This window comes from Pipistrellus hanaki (genome assembly GCF_964339955.1).
Source record: "Pipistrellus hanaki genome assembly, chromosome: 4".
Lineage (NCBI taxonomy): Eukaryota > Metazoa > Chordata > Mammalia > Chiroptera > Vespertilionidae > Pipistrellus > Pipistrellus hanaki.
Genome location: NC_140506.1, coordinates 26,454,017 through 26,477,273, shown reverse-complemented (window position 1 = coordinate 26,477,273; position 23,257 = coordinate 26,454,017). Strand labels below are relative to the sequence as shown.

Below are 23,257 nucleotides of genomic sequence, written 5' to 3'. Positions count from 1 at the left end.
CTAAAATTTGCATCATGTATCAGTCATAGCGTGTGTTTGCACATCTCATTCCCCTCCACAAAGCCCATGGGGTTCAGCAATAAAACCTGTGTTAAACAGAGATCTCTAAGTGATAACAAAGTTCATATATAGCAAATCCATTCAGAGAATAGTTATTAAGTTCCTGTACATGGTTTCATAACTGTGTTTAGGTGCTGGGGATTCAGAAAGGAATATATTAAAGTAATTTTACTCAGCCATTTTCTGTGATAATTTTTCTAAACAAAACAATAGGATACAGAACCTCCAAGCACTGTTCTCTTTGTGGCTACTTCCAACTAAAGAAATGGCTGGCTGCTAGATATTTCAATCATTTCAAAAAGTACTAATTTGGCTAAAGCATCTACGTAGACTAAAATAGTGTGCCTTAAAGCACAAGGCAAATGTTTTAAGAGAAAATTTCACTACACCAGCAAAATCTATGTATAATCCCCAAAGAAAAGCCCTCTCAAAGGCCTAGTTATTTCAAGTCATATTTACTTAAACTACAGAACTTAGACGCTCCCCTGAGTGTCAGTGGAATTTCTCCCTGAGCTGTGACTTTGTCAAGCCAAGTTACCCTTCCTCCTGAGCCAACGGAGAGATGGCATTTATGTAGAGGGTTTTGTACGTCAGTCCTTAAACGGGGCATCTAAATTTTCTCACTAAAACCTTCCAGCAGCCCTTCCTTACACCGCGGTTCTTGTAAAGAATATGTCAAGAACAGAACAATGCCTCCTTAGGTTCAGGCAGCCAAGAAGCCCGTTTGCTCAATGCAGAAGGCAGCCATTGCTGCCAAGCCCTTGTGGCTGGTACAGGCTGGTTCCTTAGGAAGAACAGGGACGTGACTAGACCCATTGTCCTGCTTGCTAGAGCCAGGCAGGGTAGCAGAGCTGGTTGTTTAATGCCCTTTGTTGATCATTCCTTTACTTTCATAGGATCTTGTTGCTTTTATGACAAGTGGACTGTCTCTACTTGGTTTGAATTTTATCCCTATTTCATAGCCAACATTCTTAACCTGGAGTCCACAAAAAGGCTTTAAGGATCACTAACCCCCTTAAAATAATAACAATAAAAATTTACAAAGCACTTAGTGTCCCAGAGTGTGCTAAGCTTCACATGCTTTATCTCCTTTAAATCTCAAAATGGCCCTATAAAATAGGTTCTGTATTTATTTCCATTTTGAAGGTGAGAAAAATACAATTGAAAGAGGTTAAATAACTTGCAGAAGATCTGTAACTGTACAGAAGTAGAATAAGAGTTTTAATGTAGGCAATCTGTCTCTAAAATCCTCAGGCTTAACCATTAGGCAATACTGACCTTTCTAGAATTATAGCCGTGTGTGTGTGTGTGTGTGTGTGTGTGTGTGTGTGTGTGTGTGATGTTTATGATTTTTTTCCCCCTGAAGGCTTACATTTTTCCTGCTTTGCAAGTTATTTAATTCTTAAAGGAATATCTAATGTCCAAAACCTGAAACCCCCTGCTACAGGGTTTGGACTTGTATATGAGTGGATTTGTATTAGAATGATCTGAGCAGGGGGGGAAATTGCATCATACCTTTGGGGAGTCTGTACTTGTGTTATCAGTGGAACCACTTGGCTAGTTCACCAGGAAGAGCTCCAGGGCTAGTGTGGAAAGACCAGGGCTTCAGAGCTGTGTGCCTTTCATTGCCAATACATCTTGACCATTTCTTTCTTTAGGGAACAATGCTGGGTTGATGGGTAGCTTCCAAAGCCACTCATCAAATATTCAGAGAACTAGGAAAGCTGCAGGAAAATAAAAAATAGTTGAGCTCAGGGGCAAAAAGGTCATCAATTTGAAATCTTTCATTCAGCTTTATCAAACCTTGCTAAAACTGGTACATTACCCGAGGCATGGAGTGGAATATGCTATTCAATAATAATGAATTAGTTTATAGCGGTGAAATTACTTTTGAAGGGGAGCCAGGATCAAAAGCACACCCTATCTTGCTCTAACAAAGGCAGAGCCACATAAAAGAAAAGTCTCGGAGTCAAAGGAAGAACGGAATTTTGTTCTGCTAGAAACAATAAATGTATGACCACCTTCACTAAAAATCTGGCTGGACTGTCTGAATGGAGGAAGTTGTGTATTGGCCATTAGTTTCAGTAAGTGGAAGGGCTGCAAATGATAATTTCATTAGTGAGAGCTTCAATGGCCTCCGGATTCATGCAGTGAGCCAAATTATGGCCTTCTTATTAAAATAGCAAAGAAATATATAGGAAATTCCAGTGTGTATTTCAAAAAATTGACTGAACCCATTCCACTTTAAAACACTGTCTTAGATGCTTTGACATTCAGTAGCCCACTTTGGTTTCTTAAAGGTGAATGCTTTAGAATCCCTTTTCAACAAATGTGGAATCTCAGGCTCAGAAAACCTAAGTAGCTTTGCTTAAGGCTCCAGAGCTAGCAAGAAATAGTGTGTATTCAAATAAGATTTGATTCCAAAGCCCATGTGGCTTCTGCAATGATTTGATACTTGTGGGAGCTAAATAGCCTTTTGGGACTTTGTCTTGATGAACTGTACCAATATTTTAATAAAGGACCACTGGATCCTACAGAAGCAATGAGGTCTCTTTGATAAAAAATACAAACTTCAGGCACATTACTTCATGTCTCTGAGTAAGGTTTCTTTATCCAATGTAGCAATAATGAGACAATGGATATGAAATGCTGAGATCAGGGCATTCTCTATTGTTGTTATCATTGTGTTACCCTTGGAAAAAAGCCCATAGAACAGGGACAGTAGGACCCCCATGGACAATGAATTATTTACCTGAGAACTGTGGGGGAGGTCTTGTCTTTAGGAGCTGCTAAGATATCAGTTCTCATTCTGTTGGGGAATTGGGTTGTGTGTGTGTATGCAGGTGGGTGGGGAGTGGTCGGGGGGGCAGCAGGATCAAGGAGAGCTTGACATGTAGTCAGGTCTCCAGTGAAGAGACATTTCAGCAAAGTAATCAGTCTGACCAAAGCTATGAAAGAGGTCAAATACCACACTTTCTCTCAGGGGCATCAGCCGATGTTTGAAGTATCCAGAGGGAAACATACGTATATCAACACACAGCAATTATAGTGCTGACGTATAGACCGCTTGACGAAGATTAAAATGCTGTGTCCCCCAAATTATTTGCCTATTTTACTTTACCAGCCAGTATTTCAGCAAAGAATGGGGAAAACCCTTCTTCTGTGGTTTATCTCCTGTGTTTGCCATTGCCTAAGCAGTATTTATTTTGGTAACAGGAATACCTGGCCTTCCAAAAGCAGCTCAGTCTCTACCACTTCAAAGATAATCTCCCTGAGGTAATTTTAACATCAGTAGAATCCACAAAATATTAACTCCATGCAATAAAAAGCTCAGGTTTCCAGTTATTCCCAAGGACATGGATCTCACATTACTTACCATTCTACAGAGTAAACTACCTTTGCTCTACTTCACACCTGTATGCTCTTGCCCATATGCAAGGCTAAAGACAGGGAGGAATTATTACATTTTGCTTGATATAGTTTTGGCATTGTAGGTAGCATATCTTTCTGTTTTTACAGTTTTGAAATGTGTGCGATATTTCTCAGGTGGAATAAAGCCTTTAATATAATATGCAATAAAGATAACGGACTCAGAGGAACAGTTTCTAAAGTATGGCAACCTTTTTCTCCTTTTAGTTCTTTCTGTTTGGTGGTGGGGCTAGGGAAAGCAAGAGACAGATTTTATTTCAGGTGAAAACATCCAAAGTAGAAACTGGAGTTACTCACCAAAAGTCATTGACTTTCCTATTCCATTTATAAATACATGAGAACAAAATGCACACTCCCATATCTTTGTTACCTACATATGTGAGTTCTCACCTATTGTCCAAATGCTTATCTAAGTACTACTATCTATTAACCCAAATGGAAATGACAAGGTTAGAGTGTTACTTTGGGTTCCTATTTTCCAAGAGTTATTAACATTTGGTTGGGACGCTCAATGGGCAAACATTCCCTCCTTGTACCAAGCATGCCTCTTGCTAGCTAAGTGCCTCCATGACATAAGAAATTGCCAGTTTACAAATGTCAATCACATGCCAGTCACTGTTCTAAATGCTCTGTTCTCCATTAGATGGGAGAGGAAACTGAGGCGTTGAGAGGTTGAGTAATTTGCCAGGTTCACTTGTCTAATAAGTGCAGAACCCAGATGGTATAGACCATGTCTTCTTAACTATGATAATATTATGCCTCTTCGTGTTTTTCCCTGAAAATGAGAGAAGGTAGAATTTTGAGTAATGAAGGTACCCTCTGCAGGCATATGCACAGAACTCAGGCACAATTAATAATATGGTCACTGCCTCTCACCAAAGTAAAGAAATCAGCATATAATGAGTACTTGCTCTGAGCACACACTGGATAACATTGTACATTTAATACTATTGAGTTCACACACACACACACACACACACAAACACACCCCTTTATGAGAGTAGTATTGTTTCTTCATGCAATAGATGAGGAAACAGAAGTTCAGAAAGATTAAGTTGTCCAACATTGTCCAATTAGCAAATGGCAGATTCAAGATGTAAGCATGGGCTTATCTATGATGTCTTATCTCAACAGTTATTTACTCATGTAATTATTTAATATGCATTCATTGAGCATCTGCTCTCTGCTAATGCCTTATTAGGCAGGGTAGGAAAAGAGTAAGATTTGAAGTTGCAGCTTTACCATTTATCAAATAAGGGGGGACAATAATATGTATTTCATAGAAAAGTTATAAAAAGCAAATAGAATAATGGATGTAAACACATTTGGCAAATGGTAATGCACACATAAATATTATTTTTATTATAATGATTAAAGTCAGTGAATGGTATGTAGCCTCCCAAACTCAAATAGCTGGGAAGGGGCAGTTAATAAGGGCAGTGGTGTTTCTAAAGCCATTTGCACTAGCCCAAGAGAATGCTTTATTGGAGACATGAGTAAGCTGTTTGGAATTACAGGAGAAAGAATCAGAGGCATATTGGGCACTGGTCAGCCCATGTGGACCTTTGAGAAATAAGAAAGATTTCATGGGCAGAAACAGGTATGTCTTAGATGAAACTACACCTGCAAATGTATTCCACATAGTGAGATTGGCATGAGCAAAAGTATCTTTGGAGGAAATGGAGATGAGATTTGAAGAGAGTTGTAAAGTAACTTAAGTGCCATGATAAAAAATAAAAAAAATAAAAAAATGTTCACCTGCTTTTGTAGGCAAGAATAGTTATTCAAGGAAGTAACGTAATTACATATTCCACCACTCCAAACTATCTCCCCTCCACTTCTTTTCCTCCCTCATTCCTTTCCTTGCCCTCTTCCCTTATTTCTTTCCTTTCAAGTAGACACAAAATCCCAACAGCAATGGAGACATAATGTAGGGCAGTTGGACTTAGGGACAAGGGCACAGCAGGATGCTGTGTGACAGTTCCCATGAGAACAGCTTTGGCTCTGAATGCCCTGCCTCCGGAGTGAGCACGGGGTACAGGACGATGAGCTGAGTTCAGTGCTGTGCAGTTAGAATGGGGAATGTGAAACCTGGAAGGAGCCTTAAGTGTCAGAAAGTCTCGTGTTCCCAACCTGACAACACATAGAATCACCTGGGCAGATTTTTCAAAATACCAATTCCTGGATCCCACCCCAGATCTAGATCTACTGACTTAGAGGACCCAAATGGAGGCCTAAGCATCTGCATTTTAAAACCTGTATTTTCAAAGTAGCGTGCAGACCAGTAATTGAGAATGACTTGTTGTCAATCTCTTTATTTTTCTGATAAAATTACTAAGTCACAGAAAAGTCAAGATGTATGCCAGAGTCAAAAATAGTTTTTCAGCAGAGTTGAACACAAATTCAGGGCTCCCAATTCCCAGCCTTGTACTCTCTAGCTCAGGGTTTCAATTATAAAATCCTTAGGTTTCAATTATAAAAATACTAGAGGCCCAGCTCAAAAAATTCATGCGTGGATACGGTCCCTAGGCCTGGCCTGCAATCAGGGCCATCTTCCCTGACTGCCCACAGCATCCCCACCCCCCCACCACCACCCACCCCCAGGTCCCCTTTCACCATAGAGAGATCAGTGCCTGATGACTGGAGAAAAGGACTGAGAAGTTGATTGTTACCGCCCACCTGTCAGCCCTGCCCCTGCCACAGGTTGCCCTCTGTGTGTGGGGTGACAGGCAAGGTGAGGGCCTTGGCCTGGTGCCACCCACATTCTCTACCACCTACCCCTGGTTCCCCATCAATCCATCAGGTGATCAGAGCCTGCCACCAGGGAAAGGAACTGAGAGATGGTCAGTGCGTCTCATAGTGACTGGTCCAGCTGTCATTTTGATCATTCTGCTTTTAAGGTCAATTTGCATATTACCCTTTTAATATATAGAATAGAACCCTGGTGCACGGGTGGGGCTGTCTGGGAGGGCAGGCTGGCCTGGGTGAGGGGGTGAGGGTGGTTTGCAGGCCAGCCACACCTCCTATTGTGCCACATCCCCAATTGGGATGGGGGTCCCCATTGGGGGGTGGGGCTGGCCTGGGCGAGGGGCTTCAGGTGGTTTGCATCTTGTGGCAGCTATGTTGTGGCAGCCATCTTGTGATGACGTCATGCATGAGGGTGCAAGGACCATCTAGGCTTTTATTAGTATAGATAATTTCCTTTTTTCTCAAATACTTCTTAGGGTATGGAATAAGAACTCATTTGTCTTATAAAACTGGTCTTTAATGTATTTAAATTATTATAGTTTATAATGGAGAAGTTGTTTGCTATAATTCCCCTCAAGTATTGTTAAACATTTACCAAACACAACATTACAATGCGGTTAAAATGATTAACAAGGGTACCAACGTAGAGGATTTTTACTATAATCCCTTTCCAGTTTTTGTCATAGTATTACTTAGAGACAAGTAAATACATCCATTCATTTCAGCAAAATGTCATGTTCTACGCAAAGGTTTTGAACATGGGCTCAAGGCAGCCAGATAATATCTCTGAATTCTGATAAAAGAGAATATAACAAAAATGTGTCTTTGATTCAAGCTTTCTTAAATTAAAACTAATCCAATTGTTCAATCTTCTATTTGCCTCTTTAGTTCAAAGATCAGGAAATATTGGGTTGAACCATAATCTGGCCACTTACATCAATCTAGGCAAACCATTGCCCTCCTTCCTCAGCTTCAGTTTCCTCTGGCAACTGAGGAAAAGAACCTTCTCACCCCCTCCCCCACGGCCTATTAACTCAGGTTCTCTGTGTCATTCCATTGAACAATAGCTATGAATGGGCTTAGTGAGAGGGAAGGGAGGGAAAGGCTTTTTGGGGAGAATTCGTTTTTGTTTCCAGAGGACAGATCATCATAGTTCAACTCATCATTAGAGTCCCAGATGTTGCTCATGGACATAGCCAATTGCTAAAGAACCCAAGGCGCCCTGGGAGATTATTTCCATGTGGCCTCGGGGAGGAGGGGGAGACCAAGTACGTTAGTGGGATTAGTGGCAATGATGGAATTCAAGTTCGTAATTATATTGCAAGTTTAAAGGACAGCTGTGTGGGAAGAAGCCAAGAGCAGAATAAGCATAGATGTGGTTTGGAATTTTCTTTTTCTGTTTGTCAAATTTAATTTCTAGTTTTAAATTTTACAGAAAAATGAGAAGGGTAAAGTCACGTTTTAATATTTTTTAAAGTTCTAAAGATATGGGGGGAAGGGGTCCCACACGGACTGAATGCTTATATAAACTCAGATTTGGATTTCTGAAGTAGGTATAGCCATCTCTAGTCCTTTTCAAAATTTGGTCAAAATTAATTTAAAAATATATATATTTTATTGCTTTTTTACAGAGAAGAATGGAGAGGGACAGAGAGTCAGAAACATTGATGAGAGAGAAACATTAATCAGATGCCCCTTGCACACCCCCTACTGGGGAGGTGCCTGAAACCAAGGTACATGCCCTTAACCGGGACCCTTCAGTCCACAGGCTGATGCTCTATCCACTGAGCCAAACCGGTTTGGGCCAAAATTAAATTTTAAAGGTCAACAAAGTACATTATCATGTTAAGGTTTTCTCCTTCCAAACTAAGTTTAAAAAACTGGCATCTATTCCTTTTTTAGTCTTTTGTAGTAAAATATGACAAAAGAATAGAGTATGTTTCATAAGGAGTATTTTCTGTAAAAGTAAGTATATTTCAAGTTAAACTGTCTACTCATTGTATATAGGCAGACTGGAGATTAAGGTTCTATTTACATACCATGGTGGCACAAAGCAGTACTAAATATTTTACAGGCCAGAAGTCAAAACAATTAGTGTCCGTTAGGAAATACCGTTTCTAAGGATTCTGGTATGACCATCTATAGCCAGTGAGCGAAGTCTTTGCTGGGTTGAAAGGCGGTCCTGTTATGAAAGGCCTTGTTTATATTGTACTTTGGACTCCTCATTAAAAAAGCATAAGTCATTTTTTAAAAGGAATATAAGTGGGAAATAATCCAAAAAATGGAAGCCAAGATTACACAGAATAACTTCTACAAAAGAAAGAAAGAATAAAAACAAGTACACATAGTTGAATTATCAGAATTTATCTCGAAAATAGGTAAGTGGGCACAAATGGATGATTATGTCCAAATACTTGAGCTATGCCATTGCATAGAATGAAAGGAATGTTAGTGGCTAACGTTTGAAAACACAGTTAAAGTCTAAGCAAGGGAGGTCAGCAATGACATCTCTTCCCGACTTAAAATGATTAGAGAAAAGGTCAAATGTATTTAGAAAACTATCACGCATTTCTTTTAGCTTTGATTTGGCAAGTCAGTAGGGTTTATAAACAGTCTCTCCATGAATTTGGTTGGCCAGAGGGTGGGGGCAGGGGTGGTGGTGAGTGAGAGATCCCATTTTCATTTAGAAGCAGAAGCTCAATGCAATTATTATACTATAGCCACATGTCTTCTCGGTGAATGGCACTCCCTCCCAGTGGTATCTGGCAACAGCACTGGCTGAGGAACATTTGTGGGATGGGTACTCTTGTATCTATGATCGACTCCGTCACTTCAGTCTATATTGATCATCTGAGTTTTATTTCTAAAGGTGACAACTTCATGTTTCTCAGGCCAGTACTGTGTGAAGCTCAGGGAAGGGAAGCACGACTGCACGTTCCTCCACTAGTTCGGAAGCTATAGCCAAAGATAATGTCCAGGTAACTCCCTTTCCTTCCTCCACGGAAGCACGCCTGGCACTAGAGGGCATTAGTTTAGGAGTTGAGAACAGGAAGGGCCTTCAGCTTCTGACTCAACCTTCAGCATCCTCAATCAAAAGAACCAATTGAGGCCTGTTTCCATTACAAATAACCTAATTAAAAAATAAAAAAATAAGTCAAGAGTGATGAGTGGTTCTAGTAAGCTACGAAATGTTTCTAGATTTTTCCACAAACTGTGGTCCATGCCCCTAGAAATGTCCACATTCGTTCGATCTGATAGTCCTGAGACCTCATTGTCTCAAGCGGAGCATGGGTCCACATCCTGAGGGAAAGGGACACCTCATCCCGTGTCTCCTCTATGATCCAGAGACAAATTTGTGCATTAGCTTCATGCTTGAGCTGATCCTCCGGTAAATAGATGAGATGGCACAAATGGAGGCATATTATCCAAATATTTGAGAATACGTCGTTGCATGAAAATAAAAAGCGTTTTAATGGCTAAAATTTGAGCAAAAGTCAGCAGTGACATCGCTTTGCAACTTGAGTTGATTAGAGAAGAGATCAGGCTTGAACTGATCCTCCAGAAAAAAACATTTCCAGCCTTGCCTACTGCCATTAGGCAGAACAGAACTGGACTGGCTTTCCCCCTTTTCAGAACAACTACAGCTGTGTGTAATGGTTATCCACGTATTCTCTAAGGCTTCTTAAGCACTTGGATGGTAAGAAATGTTTTAGTGAAAATATATGTAGCCCAGGAAAATGGTGTGGGGTTGTGGAAGCTAAACCAAGTGTGAAAATGGTAAAATTAAAGAAATGTTCACTTGGGCCTCTGTGGGACATAGTTTTTTGGATTTTTTTTTCTCCTTCAGTCTAGAGGTAGATTGAACGTGAAGTGTTTGACAGTTGAATATGCTTTCAGTCCTGCCAATTAAGTCTGGTGTAATGTAGTACATTAAGTATTATTGTACTGACAAATAAAAGTCCAAAATTAAGTGTCTTTAAAAATATACGTCCATTTTTCACCAAGTAATTGTGCAGGGTAGTATTTAGGAAGACAGCGGAGCGCTTCTCCTTACTTTCCTTAAGGGACCAGGGTCCTCCCACCTCGTGGCATCAGCTGACCAAAAGAGAAGAGCCCTGGAAGGAGCGTGTGGGAGGAGTTATGAGCCAGTCCTGCAAGTGAGCTGCCGTATTTCCACTCACATCCAGTTACATGTAATTGCAAGGGAAACATAGAAAAGAGGACTTCCTATATGCCCAGGAGCAAGTGGAGAATGCAATCTGGCAGACAGCAAGCAGAATTTGCCATGTTTATGGTCCGGATTAGTGAGTTCTATTCTTTTCCAAGATCGTTTGTCTTTAGTCAGGATTGTATTCAAAACCATTTCAAGGAAATGTGAAGAACAGCTTTACTCTTCAAAAATCATTGTTGACATAGACCTCACAGCCTCTTTGGCATCTCTCCACAATGTCCTAAAACCTCTGGAAGATAATTTGCAAGCACGTATATTTCACCCAATATAAGAAACTCACAAGGAGAGCTTATCTTAATGTGCCCATAACAGAACAAGATGTATGCTGTTCAGTGTGAGGGTTCCTATCTTTGATTTTATTCTCCATGATATATTTTTAGAGATTACAGAAGAAAATGATTGTTTATGGAAGTCATAGGATAGTATTCCTTTTTAAAAATATATATTTTTTATTGATTTCAGAGAGGAAGGGAGAAGGAGAGAGAGAAGAAGCATCAATGATGAGAGAGAAACATTGATCTGCTGCCTCCTGCATTCTCCACACTGGGGATCAACCCCACAACCCAGGCACATGCCCTGACCAGGAATTGAACCATGACCACCTGGTTCATAAGTTGATATTCAACCACTGAGCCATGTAGTCTGGACTAGGATAATATTATTATAACTGGAAGCCCAGGGCACAAAATTCTTGCATGGGTAGGATCCCTAGGTCTGGCCAGCGATCAGGGCCTTCCATCTGCCAGCTGGGGCCTGCCTTCCTTCTTTTTTTCCTTTCTTCCTTCCTTCCTTCTTCCTTCCTTCTTTCCTTCCTTCCTTCCTTCCTTCCTTCCTTCCTTCCTTCCTTTTTTCCTTCCTTCCTTCCTTCCTTCCGCATTGCCCCCTGGTGGTCAGTGCACGTCATAGTGAGTGATTGAACTCCTGGTCTCCCATTCAAAATCCCAAGGGGACACTTTGCATATTAGCCTTTTATATATATAGATTGTTGTAACTTTGGTAGGACTAAAGAAATGGCATCTAAGGCCACACAGCTCTCTGAAGCCCTTTTCTGTTCCCTTTTACCCCCACTGCTTGGATTCTTGAGGTTAGAATCTGAGTAATATCACTTTTCCAAAATAGATTTAATAGTAGGGAGTCTGAATTATTTCCTGACCTGTGTGAGGGAGAGTCCAGACCCAGAGAAAGACATGTGTATGAGTTTTCATATTCATGAGTGGAAAGAATAAGATTTGTTATACTTTTCAAGGCTATTATAATGGAACTATTACAGTTTTTGTTTTTAGTTATCATTTTGCCTAGATTTATTTAATCTATTCTATATATCATTTTAAATGGTATTTTCACAAGGGAATTCATGATTTAATACTTCTTATTCATTCAATTTAGTCATTTGGCAATTAATTCTTAATAAGTCTAAATGCCTGAATAGCTAGGGATGTCTCTGAGAACCACATTTCAAAAATCTACCCCCTCAAAAAGAAAATCATAACCTTTGTGGAGACAGGTGTAGTTTGAAGCATGTCCTTCTTCAGACCTTCAAGGTGACTAATATCCAACCTGGTGGAATCACTTCCTACTCCTCCAGAACAAGTTAATAATCACTGATCTAGAAGAATAAACATGTACAAATATAAATAAAATTTCTGGAAAATATGAGTACCGTAAGTTTTGGAAATTCAGGAGAGAGAGAGAGAGAGAGAGAGAGAGAGAGAGAGAGAGAGAGAGAGAGAGAGAGAGAGAGGAAGGGAAGGGAAGGGAAGGGAAGAGGAGAGGCGAAGAGAAGAGAGAAGAGAAGAGAAGAGAAGAGAAGAGAAGAGAAGAGAAGAGAAGAGAAGAGAAGAGAAGAGAAGAGAAGAATGAATGAAAAAAAAAATAACCTCTATAAGAAAATTATGGTGCTCCATTTTCACTTTCAGCCATTTCATTGTTTTTCCTGGCTAGCACTGTCTGAAATGTAGGTTTACTGTGAAACTAATGAAGATCAGGTTCAGGCCCCTAACTAACTTAGGCCATTTCTAAGCTTGAAAAGAGAGGAGTAGCCACTTCACATAGTTTTAAGTTTGTAAAATTTGCAAAAGTAGGAATTTTTTTTTTTTTTTTTTTTTTTTTTTTTGCATTTTTAAAATCGGACTCTCCAAATTGCATAACCGTCATGTGCCATAAAATCTGGAACCCTCCCTTGATGCCATGGCTGATTGGTGGTCAGACAAGAGTATATTCAAAATAACCCTATTAAAATGCTTCTTAACACACCAGCTTTCTTAGTGCTTTTCCAGAGGATTCATTCAAAAAAACTAATGAACCTCCTTGATGATAAGATTCTTTGTTTAAAAAAGTAGTTCCTAGCCAAAATAAAAATAATAATAATAGCATTCATTTGAAGTAGAGCCACACAGGCTTCCATAGTAAATAATAACCAGGTTATAGTAAGTAGTGCTGAATCCAATAATATTAATTCATTCATAACAAATATTTACTGAGCAGCTACCATGTGCCAGACACTATTCTAGATGCTGGGATACATTAATGAACAAAGCATATCAAAATCCCTGAATTTGTAGAGCTTACAATTCAATGAGAAGGGTAAAATAAAATTTTAAAAGTTTAGCAGAGGCTGATAAATGATGAGAAGAAAAATAAAAGGAAAAGAGACTAGAAAAGGCTAGGCAATTGGTGTGGCAATTTTATTTTATTTTACTTTTTTGTTAATTAATCCTCACCCAAGGAATTTTTTTCATTGCTTTTCAGACACTTGGGTTTGGGTGTTCCTTAGTGAGAAATCTAAAGAACGTTTGGGTTCGGGTAGTAAATTTAGTAAAGAAATAACCCACTTTGTTTATGTCAGCTTTTCTGCCCTGGATTGCTTAACTTTAGCAATAAGGGTGTCTCTCTTAGTCCCCCCTCAAGCTAGGAGGATACCTTCCATGGGGAAGACTTACTTCCTGTGTTTGAGGAGACAAAGGAGGGTGAAGGTGCCCTTCTTGCTAGTCAAGCAACTTTATTTGGAAGTAACCAGTCTGCTCTGATGGGATATTTGGGGATGGCCTGCTCTGGGCACCAACAGTATTTACTTTGAATAGGAAACCATTAGGGGGCGGTAAGCAGGAACTCACAGGGATCTGTGCTTTACTGCTCTTCCCATGCGTACCCTTCTCGTGAGATCCACAAATGAAAACAAGATGCAGAGGGGAAGGAATGCATGCTTGCTTGTTTTATTCTAATCACAGAGAAGCCTGAATGAAATTTTCAGGTAAATGAAGGGCTACAACCACTACAAAAACCGAGATTTCCCACCGTCAGCACATATTCAAGTTAAATATGCGTTTACAACTCGAGCTATTGATTATTTCTAGAGAATTGCTGTAAATATGGACCTTAGTCTGCTGCTTGCAGGCTTTGCCTCTACCTCCCAGCACCGCAGGCACACAGTAGGACCCATTTGAGATCCCTTTGTAAGCAGAGTTTCCATTAAGAAATGTTTTAAGATCATCATTTTTAAAAAAACATAAACCTCAAACAAAACAATTCTAGGTTTGGGCTTTCAAAGTTTTAGATCTAATAAGCATTTTATTTTATTTATTTTATTTTATTTATTTTTAAAAAATGGCCTTATCCCATTTCATTTGGCAAAAACCCACTAAGCAAGTCCAGCTTGTCCCTTCTGGTTCCTGGTCCAAATATCAAACTCACGCTATGATTTTCATCTTGAATCGCTTTATTTTCCTATGTTACTCAGTGTCATCGATGAGTCAGAAACAAATGTTTCCAGAAATCGTCTAATATTTCTACTGATAAATAAGCATGCACCTTTCACCTTTGTTCCTGGCTTCTGTTTATAAAATCCATCTGTGAAAATAAAGGGTAAAAATGTTCCTGTGCTTAAATGTTAGACCTCTGTGCAAATATCTATATTCTGCAAGCTAACATGCATATTTCGCTTACCTGTATAATTCACTGACGTGGCTAAATATCATGTCCTCTCAGGGCATCCCGTTTAAATGTGAGATGCAGATTTTTATTCTTCAGGGAAGATTGCCATTTGTGCCTATCATTGTAAAATACTGTTTTCTACACTCTCGTCTCTGTGGTTAATCTGAGCAAAGTAAATATTAAATAATTTTGAGAAGCAGCTTTTGTTAACTCCAGAGAAGCTATTTGATCCTCAGGGAAATCTTGAATGAGAAATATCACTGGCATTAGTTAGGAACAGGTTTCCTAGTTCTGTGGCATTGATCACAATGAATAAACGATGAAAAAGAGAAATCATATGTTTTATCAATAGTAATTATCCAACTTTGGTTACAATTAACCTCAAGGATGAACCACCCCCTCCCCCGGAGTGGCAAGCACCAAAATGGATTTTGTTATATAACCGACTGCAGGGGACTCATTATACAGGGGAGAGTCGGGCCCAGGAAAATAAATAGCGGCGTAACTATGACCTGAAGTCCCCAGGGTATACCCAGTCGCTGGAGACCTAAGATCTAAGAGGCTGTTTCTGCTCATTATATTAGGTGGAGTCCCACCCAGGCTGCTGGTACCTCCATGTCTTCCACAGTTCCCAGCAGGAAATGGTTCTTTCTCCTCAGTGAGGAATATCTAGAGAAAAATCAACAGTCTCCACCTTCTGCCCAATGTTATCTCACTGGAACTGTGGAGAGGGGTGGAGATGTAAAGGCAGCTAACTTGTAAGAATGATCTGACTCCAGCATCTGTCACCTCATTGATGGTCAGGGTTGACTCAGGTGATGTTACTGACCAGTGGTCAGTTCCTTTTCTCGCTCACCCCTCCCTTTGGGTTCTTTGAAAAGAGGTGTGCCCAGGTAGAGGGGATGACCCAGATGGCAAGTCTCCCTCAGAGGTAGAGAGCAATAACAATAAAAATAATAGCTGCTAAATATTGGGAATATAATAGCTGCCAGGCAGCATGTTGACAGTTTTCTTCTTCTAATCCATATAGTGGCCCTAGAGCTAGATATCAGGAAAAGGAGGCATAGCAAGGTACAGTAAACATGCCCAAGAGCACGCAACTAGAAAGTGGCAGAACCAAGAGTTGGCATTTAACCTACATTTCTAACTCCCATCCGAACAGGCACATTTTGGGTCTTTCCCCACCTCCCAATAGGGGTTGTATTAAAACCTCATCCCAGGATCAGCCTTGGTCTATAAGTTGATCTGAATGTTACTTTCAAAGAGTTAGCATTTGATGTTGCATCCAGGTGAGGAAGCTAAGAGATGTTAATGGTTAACAGGAGGCTGTGCAATGGAGACCAACACAGGGCCATTCTCCCAGGCTCTGCAATCAGACAAATTGAGTTGGAAACCCGCTTACAAACTATATAACCGTGAACACATTGAACATAGAACCACCTCTCTGTGCCTCAACTTCCCTGTGGGTCAAATGGAAAGCATAGTGCCTACTTCAAAGGGTTATTGTGAAGATTCAATGGGGTAATGTATATGAAGCATAGAGCACAATGCCTGGCACATAGACAGTGCTCCAAACGTTTTTTTATCATTCTCATCATTCTAGTTATTATTATCACCGTCATTATTCAACTCAGGTATCACTACTCCTTTAATGAAGAAGTGTTGCCTTGATTTGCCCCAAACCCAACCATTCTCAAGGGGAGCTCCTTAGTTCTAATGTCTAAAGTTGATTAATAAGCCTTTTGGTGGGAAGGGGATAGTGCTTTGGTTTATTTATTTATTTATCTATTTTTATACTTGTTGATTTTTTTTTCATTTCAAAATCACTGTGCTTATTTTAGCCAATAAAAATTTTGTAAGTATACAACTGAATATGAATAATCTTCCCCATTTCACGCCCCTAAGGTCAATGTTAAAAGTTGTTATGTGCCTCTCCACATATTTCTGTATGATAAGATTCTTCTGACACTCCTTACCTAAATCACATTCTCTGATTTCTTATATAACACAATTAAATAATTTATTATTTATATAATATTTTATACAGATGTGTCATGTTTTGTTCTTTTTTCTTCTCTATGGCTTCATGTTATATTGACTTATAGAGAAGTTCTATGTTCAAATCTCTGTATTTATTCCAATCCTTTCCATAAACACACTTAGCCCTTCCTATTAAGCTAAACCATATGAAATTGCCATTTTTATAGGTCCCCACTATTGTTCAATAATATGACCCCTCAAACTGTGCCAGACTAAATGTCCTGTTTTATATGCTTGCCTTACTTATTCCTTCCTGGGTTTGCTTCTGCTGCTTCACTTGTACCACACACCCTCTGCCTGCATTCTCTCAGTTTTTTCAGGCTGCTATAACTAAGTGCCATTGATGGGGTGGTTCATAAACAGCAGAAATTATTTCTCACTGTTCTGGAGGCGGGGAAGCCCAAGATCAACGTACCAGAAGATCTGGTGTCTGGTAAGGGCCCACTTCCCACATGTTGGAAGAGCCAAGGGAGTTCTCTGGGCCTCTTTTATAAGGCACTTATTCCATTCATGAGGGCTCCACCCTCCTGACCTCATCACTTCCCCAAGGCCTCATCTCCAAATAAGATCACATTGGGAATTAAATTTCAGCATATAAATTCTGAGAGGCACAGACATTCCGTCTATGGCTCCCATCCTAACTCTACTCTGGACATTTTTATCTGCCCTTCAAGGAAACATAGCCTTTGGCTTCTTAAACTTCCTTTATATTCATTGTCTAAATCGCATTCTCTGATTTCCTGTATAATACAATTTAGTAATTTATTATTTACATAATATTTAACACAGATGTGTCATGTTTTGTTCTTTTTCTTCTCTGTGGCGTCATGTTATATTGCTTTATAGAGAAGTACTATGTTCAAATCTCTGTACTTATTCAAATTCTAATCTAAAGTTGTAGAAGAAACTATAAAAAAATGCTTACTGAATCTTTCATAATGAAGTCTGTTTTTCTGTAAAATCATTCACCAATACTGGCATTTGCTAATACTTCTGCCTAGGGATTCTATAATATTATTGCATTACACTTTCTTGATAATTAATTTTTATTATAGGATCATTGACTGTAATGGAAATCAACCTTGCACATAACCTCAGATCCTGTACGCACCTCCCTCCAAAAAGTATATTCTGAATAAACCTGTTACCAAATTTTAGAGTCATTAGTTTCCCAAACCATTAATGATACTCTTGTGACCTTACCCCAACCCAATAGGTTTTCCATTTTTATTTATGGAAATTCAGTTAAGGCTTCTCAAGGTCTTGTTGCTTTTTAAATAAAAGTTTAATAAAATATCAGTGACCATCTTTAGATCTGTATTCTCAATCTGTTGGTAAACTAATATTTAGATTGACATAATTTTATCAATATTTGGTAATTACTTCCTATAAATTGTGAGATTTTATTTTTATCATAATATTTAATATGTTTACATGAGTCTTTTTATATTTTATTTTCAATTCTAGTTTATATTCAATATTGTTTTGTATTGTTTTCAGATGTATGCATAATGATTAGACAATCATATGCTTTACAAAGTAGTCCCTCTGATATTTGCAGTTCCCTCCTGGCATCGTACATAGATATTATAATATTATTGGTTATATTCTCTACAATATAATTTACATTCCTATAACTATTCCGTTAACTACCAATTTTTACTTCTTAATACCTTCACCTTTTTTACCCAGCCACCCACCCCTCTTCCCTCTGGCAACATCAGTCTGTTCTCTGTATCGATGAGTCTGTTTCTATTCCATTTGTTCGTTTATTTTGTTCTTTAGTTTCTACATATAAGTGAAATCATATGGTACTTTCCTTCTGTCTTATTTCACACAGCATACTCTACAACAGATTTTTCTTATTTAAGAACATGACCTCCATCTAGTGGACAATATGTTATATTACATCCTGCAAAGAAAAGTATCAAAGCTGCAGAAACCGGTTTGGCTCTGTGGATAGAGCGTAGGTCTGCGGACTGAAATGTCCCAGGTTCAGGTTCGATTCCGGTCAAGGGCATGTACATTGGCATCTGGTCGATGTTTCTCTCATCATTGATGTTTCTAGCTATCACTCTCCCTTCCTCTCTGTAAAAAAAATCAATAAAATCTGCCATATTAAGTATTTTGTGACCTATTAAGATTTTTTCCCTTAAAAGGTAATGCTAATTGTTTTAACATATTTATCAGTATTTTTCTATTTTTTAAAATCTTATAGTGGAGAATCTCAGTTAAGACTTGCTTAATGTCCCGAAACCGGTTTGGCTCAGTGGTAGAGCCTCGGTCTGCAGACTGAAAGGTCCCAGGTTCGATTCCTGTCAAGGGCATGTACGTTGGCTGCGGGCGGGGATGTGCAGGAGGCGGCTGGTCGATGTTTCTCTCTCATCGATGTTTCTGGCTCTCTATTTCTCTCCCTTCCTCTCTGTAAAAAATCAATAAAATATTTTTAAAAAGAAAAAAGAAAAAGAAAAAGAAAAGACTTGCTTAATGTAATTAGAAGAATATAATAATAAAAAACACAAATTGCTGATTTGGGAGTTATATTAATATTTACTCAATTGAATGAAGAAAACTAAACTAAAAATTGTTCTCCTTTATTTCCTATATTTTTGATAATGCATAGCAAGGAGGGGGTACTCACTTTTTTTTTTTTTTAATGGAAGAACAGACAAGATTGTGCATGTTTAGGATGGTATGCCTATAGATAATGCAATATACAAATGTTGTATTATATAATAGTTCACTTGAAGCCTATACAATTTTATTAATCAACTACAGGCTCGGTGCATGAATTCATGCATGGGAGGGGTCCCTCAGCCTGGCTGGCAATTGGGGCCAATTGGGCCCATCTTGAGGCAGTCCAGATTGAGCCAGCCGGCCAGGGGGAGGAACCGTGGGCAGTTGGCAAACTGACCCAGTGGATAGATTGTGGGAGGTTGGTTGGCCATAGAAGATTGGCTGTGGGAGTGCACTAACCACCAGGGGCAGCTTCTGCATTAATGTCTGCCCCCTGGTGGTCAGTATGCATCATAGCTACCAGCCAGTCATCTGGTCATACACTTGTCTGGTTGTAATGGTCGCTTAAGCTTTTACATATATAGATGTCACTTTAATAAATGTAATGAAATTTAAAATAAATAAAACATTAAAAATATCTTTATTTTCAAGAGCATAAAAATAAATCCTTTTTATGTGTTCACATGATTACATAGTCATCTTTACGCAGAAGAACTTCCATGACTACTGTCTTAAAACAGAAATCTCCTCCTACCCTCCTCTTATTCAGAGGTCTTGCATGTCTTTCAGATGTGTACTCAGGATTGCCAAAATACGCACATACATGAAGTGGCATCTTTCTAGGTGAAACAAATGTCCCCAGTTTGGGTGTCACAGTTATTAGCACACATTTGCAGTTTACATAATTATACATTAGAACTGGAAGAACTTCTGAAATAATAGATGGTTGAATCCAGTTAGCTTAGTTACTTCGGTCAGTTAACTAACTTTTCTAGGAGCTAGTATTCTTTTCTATAAAATGAGTCTTAAACTAGATAATCTCTCATTGTCCTTCAAGGACCAAAGCAATGCATTTATAAAGTGACACAATTCTAAGAAATTTTTAAATAGGAAAATACATTATGTTTTTCCTATTTTTTTAATAGGTGGCTTGATTTAGAGTCAATATTCTTATTTAATCCTAGATTCATAGGTGATTCATGAAACATCCAACCCCTAGCTTTTTTCTTCTACTTTGGCTTCTCATATTTGGGTTATAACACTCTTTATTAATAATTCCAATGGATAAAATAATGTTCTGAAATTAGCTGGCAAATAGCCTGAATAAAGGTTCTACTGAGGAAAATGTTAGTAACAACTAAACTTGTATTCATTTATTTATCCATTCAGCAATCTTTAACCACATATCTGAACTATCTTCCTCCTCTTGAAAGAACACATGTGAGGTGTCTTTATTTTAATATTCGTTGATGTTTGACTAGAAAGCTCTTTGTGGAAAGATTATCTAGATGTTAAAAACTGTGCATGTGTGGTTCTTTTTCCCCCTCAACTCTGCAATCTGTATATTGCCAAGCACAGTGCCTTTTATTCATCCAGGCATTCATTCAAACCACTCAGTAATGGTTTCTGAGATGCTAAGAACACTCAGAGCCTCCTTTTTCAGAGAGCTCACAGTCTAAGGATGGAGACCAAGTAGTAAGCCCTTCGATTCCTGGTTAATGCTACAGATAAGGAGTAGGAAAGTGGCTTGAGAGCACAAAGAAGGGCATCTCATACCTTTCAAGCAAAGACTAAATTCTCAAGAATGGATACAGTTAGGCAGGTAAATAATTTGACAGTGGTAGCCTGACATGGTGGCTCAATATGAGTGTAGCTGAAATGCCTGATGGAGCAGGGTTGCGATGTTGAGACTGTGGATATGGTCAACTATAATTGAAAATGGATTAATAGGACTCTTCTGTCTAACCAAGAAATCTGTGCTTTATTCTGAGGACAATAATGAGCTACTTCTGAAATGGTTTTAATTGACAAATGACATAGATTTATCATTTAAGAAGAATCACTCTTGATACAGGGTGGAAAATGGATGCAAGAGAAAAATTTAAAGGCTATTATAATATATACCCTGTTTCCCCGAAAATAAGACAGTCTCTTAAGTTAATTTTTTCTCCCAAAGTTGCACTAGGTCTTATTTTCAGGGGATGTCTTATCTTTCCATGCGCTAGGTCTTATTTTCGGAGGATGTCTTATTTTCGGGGAAACACGGTAGGTGGGAGTTGATGGAACCATGGACTCAATGTACTGGCAGTGAATGGAGGGAAATGGCTACAATAGAAATTGATGATTGGATAAGTATAGGTGGAAAGGGAGAAAAGCCAGCCCAGGTTTAGGGAAGCAATCATATTGGGTATATAAGAAGCACTTGTTGAATTGAACCCAAATATTTAGTCAATGACTATGTATGTGTTCTTTTCCTGAAAGGAATTCTGTACTTAGGGGAATTATTCTTTTCAGAATGGTTCCTTTTAACTAAAGTTGATTTGGGGAATATTTTTTCTGCTAAGGGCCATTTGAATATTTGAGGGCCTACAAAATTATCAACTTGAAAATTAGCCTGCTATATTTGGTCAAACATTTAATTAACTCACCACTAGTATCTTGGTAGGACCAGAGCAAATGATTTTGAGGGCCTTATACAGTCCATGGGCCAGATGTTCCCCACCCTTGGGGAACTTCTTGTATTGAGTTGGTTAACAAAAGTATCAGTATCCCAAAGCTTAGGAAGACAAGAGTATGAGGTCAATGTGCTTCTTTACTTTTGTATATTGTAGTATTATTTTTTTTTTAACACCAGGAATCAGCTATAAATTTTCCCACTGTCAATTTCTAAACTGAAATCTCCCTTTACTAAAATGTCAACATGCAAATATTCACTTCAATGTCATTTCTCCTCTTTCCTTTATAGTTTTGATGTGGACAATGGCACATCTGCGGGACGGAGTCCCTTGGATCCCATGACCAGCCCAGGATCTGGGCTAATTCTCCAAGCAAACTTTGTCCACAGTCAACGTCGCGAGTCGTTTCTGTATCGATCCGACAGCGATTATGACCTCTCTCCAAAGTCTATGTCCCGGAACTCCTCCATCGCCAGTGATATGTAAGTAGAAGAGGGAGCTTCTATAGAAAATCAACTTAGTTTATCTTACAGTTGATGATGTCATAAAACCAATGGTATTCCTTTGCCTGTATTGTTCTAGAATTTAGAAAGAATGGTGAGGGAAAACATGCAATCTAAAGATAAATGGTATATTTAACTTGGAGACACTGTCACTCTTGATAAGAAAATTTTATTTTCCCATAGATACATTGTCTGGAAAAAGTGAGAGTTAAATTTTTAATGGAAACATTTACACTTAACACATCTATATATATAAAAGTCTAAGCAAACATTTGACTGTTCAACCAGTAGCTATGACATGCACTGACCACCAGGAGGCAGACACTCAATGCACAGGCATGGAAACATGGAACAGACTGAATCAGAGGGAAGCGGGGAGAAGGGAGGGTAGAAAGAGATTAACCAAAGATCATATATGCATACTAAAGGCCCAGTGCATGGGTTTGTGGACCTCTGGGTTCCCTCGGCCTGTCCTGCCAAAATCGGCACAGTGCACAGATTCGTGCACCGTTGGGTTCCTCAGTCTGGCCTGTGGGGATCGGCTGAAACCAGCAGCCTGACATCTCCTGAGGGGTCCCAGATTGCGAGAGGGCACAGGCCAGGCCAAGGGATCCAACTAGTGCATGAATCTGTGCACTGGGCCTCTAGTTAGCTTATATTCATGTTGGTCCTGAGTTTTAGCTACCTAGCCACATGCATATTTTCTAGAAATTTGAAAAGCCTTAAGCTCAGTTTGAAAACCCCTTGTTATTACAGTGCATAGCATTTTTAATATATCTCAATGGATGTGACACACAGATGTTAGTGTTGGTTTAACAGATCATCTGAGAGGTCTTTGTGGGGGTTTGCTGAAATTAAACAATTTTTGGAATATGAATTGCTAGAGGCAAGCACAGAAAATATTAGACAAACGTAAATATCATTTAAATGATGGTACAGCTGAAACCGGTTTGGCTCAGTGGTAGAGCATCGGTCTGCGGACTGAAAGGTCCCAGGTTCGATTCCGGTCAGGGGCATGTACGTTGGTTGCAGGCACATCCCCGGTAGGGGGTGTGCAAGAGGCAGCTGGTCGATGTTTCTCTCTCATCGACGTTTCTAGCTCTCTATCTCTCTCCCTTCCTCTC

General features: G+C 39.1%; 1 protein-coding gene across 8 annotated transcripts in view; it reads left to right on the top strand.

Annotated features, from left to right (window-relative positions):
* PDE4D (phosphodiesterase 4D) overlaps positions 1 to 23,257 on the top strand; it is a 1,156,670-nt gene that overhangs the window by 948,729 nt on the left and 184,684 nt on the right. For all 8 annotated transcript variants that reach the window (XM_084880599.1, XM_084880598.1, XM_084880600.1 and 5 more), the window contains one exon: positions 21,921 to 22,112. In XM_084880599.1, coding sequence (XP_084736725.1) covers positions 21,921 to 22,112 — 192 coding nt within the window. The remainder of the gene's footprint in view (positions 1 to 21,920; positions 22,113 to 23,257) is intronic.